The sequence below is a fragment of the Dioscorea cayenensis genome, chromosome 21 (assembly GCF_009730915.1).
Source record: "Dioscorea cayenensis subsp. rotundata cultivar TDr96_F1 chromosome 21, TDr96_F1_v2_PseudoChromosome.rev07_lg8_w22 25.fasta, whole genome shotgun sequence".
Lineage (NCBI taxonomy): Eukaryota > Viridiplantae > Streptophyta > Magnoliopsida > Dioscoreales > Dioscoreaceae > Dioscorea > Dioscorea cayenensis.
This window is the reverse complement of record NC_052491.1, coordinates 772,170-781,140: the sequence shown is the minus strand read 5'-3', so window position 1 is coordinate 781,140 and position 8,971 is coordinate 772,170. Positions and strand designations below refer to the sequence as shown.

Sequence of the window (8,971 nt, the reverse complement as noted above, 5' to 3'; positions counted from 1 at the left end):
TTACAAACCAAAAAAGATAAAAAAAATGTGCTAAGTACTGTTTAAATTAAAAGTAGATATTACTATCCATTCACTAGTAGTAACAAATGATAAAGGATGTGGCGCTTCCTTTCCAAAAATTTGCTTCTCTAATGTGAGCATCCTACACATTCAAGAATAATGTTCCATACCTTAGTAACTCACATGTCATTATCAGTTGGCTCATAACCACTAAAAATTAGTAACTCACTCATTCAATAATGCTAAGTTCTATTCAAATTAGTATGTCACACAATCAAAGAATGCTAAGTTTTGTTTAAGTGAAGCACTGAGATTTAATTCACCATTATTATAAAATTATTACTTACTCTTATAACTCTCATTGGTTCATAAATAGGTCTCTTTTTCCTTTTTTATGCAGCAGAGGTCCTCTCCTTCCCCTGTGTCTTCTCACCATCCTCATGTGTTTTCTGTCCACTTGAGCCAACATTACTAGTTGTATCTGCACAATAATTATGCTTTATTCTTAAGATAACTAAATCCATAAGAATAAAGAAGTAAATTCAGGTAGAAGTGCAAGAAATTTACTTCATCAGTTTTTTTTTGGCATCTCTTTGTGTTGTGATCTTTCATGTGGCAAATTCCATACTTAAGCACTCTACATTCCCTTGATAGTTTTCTACCGCTATTGTTTGGCCTTCCAAGGTTGTTCTTCTCTTTTTTATTACAGGTCTGTCAGACGTCTTGCTTGTTATAGGTAGCAACATGTGGCCTTCTTCACTTGTCAGCTAAAACCTCATGCCTTTCACCAGGCTAATATTGAACTGGTATGTTCTTAAGTAGGTGTCCTTTTTAAACCATTCAAATATATAATTGAGTGGATTTTACCCTTGGAATGCAATTTTGGCCAATACATGTTGACATAGTATGCCACTCTTATCCCACTTCTCACAAGAGCAGGTACTATTTGTTAATCTAACTACATAGGTCTCCCTTACCAACTATATACACATCATCCCAAAATTACTTCATTCAGTAGCCCCATTCCAATTCACCTTCCATTTTGAGTTTTTATTCCTCTTTGCTTTTAGTTTGGCAATTATATTGGGCCCAAAATCAATCTTTCACTTCTTTACATGGTTCCCTTTTAACAATCATCCTCTGCATCACACACCTTCTTATTTCTTCAAGTATGGCTATAATAGGTTTGCTTCGACCTTCCAACATGACTTCATTAAATGTTTCACAAATGTTATTATCAATGACATGACACTTGACATCATCAGTAAAATATATTACACACCAATTGTTAATGGTAATCTCTCTAATAGTTCTTCAACAACCATAACTCCTCCCTGCATCTCTCTCATTTTTTTCGCAAATTTGTTTGCATCTTAGGTTCATTGGAGGACCTTGCAGTGTTCCAAAACATCTAAAACTTCTTGTTAGGATGTCCTTTTACCCATCTTGCATAAATATGCCTTGCACACATCTTGTGTTCAATCATTGGCAAAAGAGCATCAATTGCATGGATAAGACCCTACAAATATAAAAAATTACGAAATTAGAACACTCACTTAATCAAGGAAAATATATTTAGTGAAAAATATTGCATACTTTTTGCATGTCACTCACCAGTGACCATCTAAGGCCATGCTCAATGGCAAGATATGATTTTACTTGTTCAAGAAACCATTTTTAGCTTTCTAATGTTTTCTTCTCCTTAATTGCCCAAACTATAGGAAATATGTGGTTATTCTTATCCTCCCCACTACCATTAATAATTTTCCTTTCATTAATCCTTTTAAAAAACAATTATCAAGTTCTATTAGCCTCCTGCAACCAGTAAGGAAGCCCTCTCTGACAACTGTGAGGCAAATATACATCTTTTGGAGAATTTGTGATGCCTCTGGACTTGGCTTTCTAGCTACAACAACATTGGTACCATGATTATTGTCCTCAACTACAATGCATAACCATTGAGTACCTTGAAATCTTCAATAAATTGTTTCTCACTTACCTTTAAAACCAAATATGCACCTAACATTTTTTTCAGTGTCTTCTTTGTAAAAAAAATACACCTAGCTCCTTATTAACAAGTGCCTTCATGTGCATGGGCTTCATGACAGTTATATAAGCTATTACATCACCAATTTTTTGTCACACCCCAAACCCAGTATGGCCGGACCCGGTGCGTGGACAAATGACCCCAGAGCCCATAGGGCGGGAGCCCAATGAATCTGCAAGGCCTCAAAACCTAACACAGAGCGAAGATGGAAAGATAACCTGACAAGAATACAAAACACAAGTACACCTTAAGGGTTACAACCAGGTTCAAATACTAATCAAATGAAAATACAGAATAACCCATAAGAATGTTCTTAAACAACCATACAATTGATAAGAAGACATAAAACACAACTCTAAAGGAAATCGTCTACTGGAAAGCTTTCTAAGATCCTTGAGTCTATTGCTCCTATCTAAAAAGGATTTAAAAAAAAAATCCATGAGCTCACTAGCCCAGTAAATAATCCAAGAATAAACTGAAAACAAAAATTCAAATCTGAAACTTGCACAAAAATCAATAACATAAAATAATGTGATAAAAAAACAAAAGGCCAGACAGAAGGCGACAGATTCCTTAGTATGTCTCTAAATTCATTATGGATGCCAGAGGTCATTTGTTTTTGCTCGGTGACCCGAGCCAGAATAACAGAGATCATTTATCTACCCTTGGTGATCCGAGACTGAATATCAAATGGCCGTTGATTATTTTACCGAACGGATAAGGTACGAAACTGCAATTTCATTTTCTTCAGAATTTCTTGTCAACAAGGTCAAGGTTTAACCCCCCCCCCCCCCAACATGGTTGCATAATGCTCATTTGGAGACAAAAACATTCAATAGATTTCAAAGCCAAAATACAGAATGTTCACAATTAACTTTCCAAAAATTTCATCTAATAATATAAAGTAAGTAAATAAATAAATAAATATAAAAGAATATAACAACTTTTCCAAGCCTTAGCCTTGTTCCCACTTTGAAGAAACAATAACAACATTTCACACATATTTTTCCAAAAATTCAAGTAATAACAAAAAACAATTAAATAAATATATATATAACAAACAAATAAATAAAATAAATATATATCATGAATATGTTGACTTTTCAAACTTGATAACTATGATAGCATTTCAAAATCACCATGTTGCATGATTGGAAGGAAAGATAAAAATAACAATAACAATCCATAGATCATACTTAACAAAGGCTTAAAAGAAGCAAGAATGGTTGGCAAAAATATTGGTATACAAATTTGATTGATAAAGGAAAATAAACATAAATAAATATTGGCAAGGTAATAACACCATGGTTCCAACTAAGTCTAGGAATTAATTATCTAAAAACATAAGTCATAAAAACATAGTGGCATTCCCAAAAATAAATTTCTAAGAGTAATCATAAATAAATTTCAGAATTTTTATAAAAATAAATCAAAACAACAAAATTTTAAATACAAGAGTTCAAGGGATTACTTACTTGATAAATGCCTAATTCCAATTGAAATCCAAGATTATCTCTCAAGATGGTCCTATAACCCAAGGAAAGAACCAACCAAAAGATAAGAACACTTAAGCAAGGAGAGTTCATGCACAAGGCTAAAGAGGAGCTAGCCTAAATATCAACTCTACAAACAAAGTATGAGCTTTTCTAATAACAATTCAAACCTTATACATTAAAGGGAGCAACAAGGGAAAAGCATCAATAGCTATATTTACTTGCACACAAACTAAGCTCTAACTAGAGTAGTTTAAACATGCCAAAGCATCTTAGAAAAAAAAAACTAAAAAGGGTGCTAGTAGTTTTCCAAGTAGCTAAAAGGAAGTGTATTTGAAAGGCATGTATAAGAAAGCTGAAAATAGCAAGGCTAAACACACATGCTATAAACATATTAGCATTCACTAGGCATGCAAAAAGCTTGGGTTTCATGCAAAAATATATATACAAGTAGATGATTCCAAGAGCATATATATATATATATATATCTTTTGAGGCCATGAATAAAGAGATATTCAAGGGGCACAAGAGTGTTTTTCAGCATATAAGGAGATGTGGTTTCATGTATGTGTAAATAATTCAGGGGCGGATCTAAGGGGGGGCAAGGGGGGCCTTCAGCCCCCCTTGCCCCGAGGTCAAGCCACCGATGTACAGTGTCACCGGAGTTCACCAAGATTCAGCCCCTCCTCAAGTTGCTAGTTCAGCCCCCTCTCCCCTTCAAGTTCAAGTGAATGGGTCAAATTGGCAAGAATGGGCCATGATCCACTGGGTCCACCATTTATTTATCAATGTTAAAGGTTTAATGCTTTGTAAAATGAACCAATGATTCAATGGTCTGGGTCCACCATTAATCAAAGTTAAAGGCTTCAAGGTTTGGAGAATGAACCCATTGATCAACCACATGATATTCATCCAATGACTACTTTTTGTTGTGCTTTTAAAAAAAATAACTAATTGATTAGGCTTAAAGCATCTAATCCCAATGTTAATCTTTTATTCTTGTTGAACCCGTGAGTGCTCTAGCAATCCACTCATCCAGCCTGGTAATCCACTTTCCAATTTCCACTTTTCCATTTCTCTTGAGTAGTGAGAGTTCTTCATCAATTCATCTTGCCCGATTTGAGAGTTTGTTGAAAATCAGCTAATAGTTCAGTTGTTCAAAGGTGAGAGTTTCATTTGGTTTGTCTTTTTTTTTTAAATTAATTTTATTGTTTAATATATCATATATGTGAATGAGTGAATCTGAATGAATGATGTGTTTACAAATTACAAATTAAAAGCTAGGACTTTCATTGTTGACAAAATTAATTATAAAGTTTCTTATTAATTTTTTATTCCTCATTTTGTTGTGGCACTGGCAAGAAGCATGTTTCAATTGTTAAGAAAATCCAACTTTTGTTTAGTTGCTTATCTTTGGTTTATTCAAGGTAAGCTTATACCATCTAGTCATCTACTTTTGATTATTTCAAGGAGATTAACTAGAAAATTAAATAAATACTTGCTCTTCATTATCATTAATTGTTCTAGACTTCTAGTTGATGCAAAGCTCCTTTGACTTGCAAAATTGTTTGATAGGCAACCAGTGATGCAAAGCTCCTTTCACTTGCAAAATTGTGAATGAGTTTATGTTAATATGGTTATGTATTCAGTGGGAACAACATAGTGATTAGTGAAGAATAACTAACATGTGAATAACTAAACAACTAATTCATGATTAAACACCAATTAAATCTAAGCTTTACACACAACTAGACACAATGCTTCAACTGCTAATGAAAATAATAAAATGTATAAATGTTGAGCTTGAGTTGTTCTTTAATCTTGATTAATGATTTGATTAGCAATATTGCCAATGAACTAAAATAAATAGTCTTGATGACTCATCCAACACTTTGATAAATTTGGGATTTTCAATTGCGTATTTCAGAATATGGATAAATTTTTTTAATTAAAGCGACCACGAAGTGGAGAGTCATCTAATGCTTGCAAAGCACCATTAGGCTCTGAATCAAGTGAGAAGAATGCTCATGCTAATTTTGATCTAGATGATATTATTAATGACCCAAGACTGCGAAAGCCGATTGAAGATTTTGATATCGGGGATTAGAGATCAAGTTAGAAGGAAATATTTGACTAGAGGCCCTTGTCAACTAGCTGGGCACAATTTTCCACAGAAAGAGTATGGCAAACAATGGAGGAGCTTTTGGGATGCTTGGTTTAAACAACATCCATGGTTGGAGTATAGTGTGACCAAAGATGACGATGTTTTGTTTTTGGTGTTATCTTTTCAAGACAAACAGAGTAAGTCGAATAGGAGAAGATGCATTCACCAAGACGGGGTTCAATAATTGGAAAAAAAACATTAGAAAAATTTATAGAACATGTTGGTGTTGTGAACAATGCACATAATGATTCTAGAGTACAATTTCAAAGCTTCCAAAATCAAAGGCAGAGTGTATCACACCAATTAGCAGCTCATTCACATGAGATGGAGGTTGCATACCGTATTCGTTTAACTGCGATTTTGGATGTGACACATTTTCTTTTGAAGGAAGGCCTAGCTTTCTGTGGACATGACGAGTCCTCGAGCTCATTGAACAAGGATAATTTTCTTGAGTTGCTTGAGTGGTATAGCCTACGAAATGAAGAAGTTTGGAGGACAGTTAATCAAAACGCCCCTGGAAATAATCAAATGACTTCCCCAAAGGTTTAGAAGGAGTTAGCAAATGCTTGTGCAGCAGAGATTACACGTGTTATTGTTGATGATATTGGGGATAATTATTTTTCCCTTTTGATTGATGAAGCTCGGGATATCTCAGTGAATATCTCAGTGAAAGAGCAAATGGGAGTTATTCTACGATATGTAAATAAAGATGGATATGTGATAGAGCGATTCCTTGCTATGCTTCATGTGCCTGACACTTCTGCCATTTCTTTGAAGAATGCTGTTGATTGTTTATTTTCTAAACATAAGTTGTCTCTTTCAAGACTAAGAGGGCAAGGATATGATGGATCATCAAATATGCGAGGTGAATTCAATGGTTTGAAGGCATTTATCCTAAAAGAAAATCCATATGTAAGATATGTCCATTGTTTTGCTCACCAACTTCAATTAGTCATTGTTGTTGTTGCTAAAGATAATAAGATTGCGAGTGATTCTTTTCAATATGTTACTATGATTGTTAATGTGACCGCACCATCGTGCAAAAGTAAAGACCAACTTCGGCAACATCATCATGATAGGTTGGTTGAGCAGATAGAGAAAGAAGAGATAGTCAGTGGCAGAGGAAAAAAACCAAGAATCCAGCTTAGCACGACCAGGGGATACTCGTTGGGGATCACATTACACTACAATTCTTCGACTAATCTCTATGTGGACTTTAGTGTTAGAGGTACTCCAAAATGTGTATGATGATGGTGCTTCTAATGATAATAGAGGTATCGCGGCAAGTTTAATTGAAAAAATGGAGAATTATCAGTTTGTATTCATAATGTATTTGATGAGGCGTTTGTTAGGGATAACAAATGAATTATCACTTGCCTTAGAACAAAAGGATCAGAATATTGTTCAAGCCATGCGTTTGATTGAGGCTGTGAAAGCTCGGCTTCAAGGCTTAAGGGAGACTAGATGGGAGGAATTTATGGAGGAGGTTAGCTCTTTTTGTGAAAACAACTTGATCCCAGTACCTAATATGGATGATAATATGAGAATTCATGGCCGTTCTAGGCGAGAAGGGCAAGTCATTACTCATTTTCACTATTACCGTGTGGAGATTTTCTGCGAGGTTATTATTATTTTATATTTATTATGCTTTTATAAAAACCATTGATATTTTCTTTTAGTATTATTTCTAATTTTATTATCATTGCAATATTAGGTTATTGATTTGATTGCACAAGAAATACAAAACCGTTTTCCAGAAGCTAGCACAAAGTTACTTCTTCTCATGTCATACCTTGATCCAAGGGACTTGTTCTCCAAATTTAACATCCAGAAGCTACTTCGCCTTGTAGAGCTTTATCCCGAAGATTTTTCAATGACTGAATGCATGATGCTTGAGGATCAACTTGCCACCTTCATTTACGATGTGCATCATGATGAAGATTTTACAAATATTAAGGACTTGGGAGATTTTGCAAGGAAGATGGTTGAGACAGAAAAACATTTTATTTTCCCGCTTGTTTATCGCCTTATTGAGTTAGCATTGGTTTTGCCAGTTGCGACAGCTAGTATTGAGAGGGTGTTTTCGGCAATGAATATTGTGAAAACTGACTTGCACAACAAAATGGGAGATGAATGAATGAACGATAGTCTGGTTGTCTATATTGAGCGGGAGGTTTTTGGAAATATTGTTAATGAACCAATTCTACAATATTTTCAGAAAATGCAAACTCATCGAATGCAGTTACCTCCTCTTAATCGCATGCCTCGCGTTTTCAACACTAGAACTGGTGTCGGTTCTAGTTCAAGTGTCCCTAGATAACTGTTTTATGTTTTTTTATGGTGTATGTTTTCAAATTATGGTTATTTTAATCAAAACTTATATTATTGGTTAACTGTGGATTTTTTTTTCATTTTGCCTTAGCCCCCCCTACCAGTGGATCCTGGTTCCGCCACTATGTAAATACTTAGTTTCATGCAAGGATGAGCCATAACTCAATCAAAAAGGGGTGAAATTTCTTCAAGTAACATCAGCAAAGACATTCATATACACACAAGAGTATAAATCACCCACTTAATTAACAACATGCAACTAGACCAAGGTGGCATGAAAAAGGCTTCAAGTTCCATGGAGTAGAATGATGACAACAAGCTCTAAGGATCAAAAGGGTTGCATGAGTATAAGAACATGCAACTAGAACCTTCTAAACATGAATCTCACTATAAAATAACCTACAAACATGGAAGCAACAACAACAACGCACAACTGATACACTAAGGGTTTAAGAGTTGTATACTACAAGCCAACAACAATGTTGTCTGCATATTAGTGGATCCCAAGTCTCAACAACAAATGCATGAATAAAATAAACATACACGAACTGAAAGGAAATGCAACAGAGAGAACAATAGTAAATACTCAGCACACTACCACACCGCCGCAACTACTACTTGCAAAAGGCTGAGAAGAAGAAAGAGGGGGAGGAGAGGGAGGGTTGAGCAACTAACATTACTCAGTGAGTGGGTTAGCATAATACTACATGAATACACCAAAATAATGCTTTACTAATACTAACAGTTGAGAACATAGAACATAGATAAACATAACAGAAATCATCGATACAATATAACAAAAGATAGTGTCAAGAAAGCCTTTTTACCCTAACTAGGGTTTTACAGCAACAAATCCACGAAAGACCAAATATACGGTTTGTACTACAAAACAGGTTAAACATCAAACCAAACTTTTATAATAATGCAAATGGATCA

General features: G+C 34.7%; 1 protein-coding gene across 1 annotated transcript; it reads left to right on the top strand.

Moving 5' to 3' along the window:
• The first annotated feature begins 6,382 nt into the window (after positions 1-6,382).
• On the top strand, positions 6,383-7,841 carry LOC120252588 (zinc finger MYM-type protein 1-like). Its single transcript, XM_039260772.1, has 3 exons — positions 6,383-6,932; positions 7,057-7,325; positions 7,419-7,841. Exons 1-3 carry the CDS (start codon positions 6,383-6,385, stop codon positions 7,839-7,841), a joined length of 1,242 nt encoding a protein of 413 aa, XP_039116706.1.
• The last annotated feature ends 1,130 nt before the right edge of the window (positions 7,842-8,971 follow it).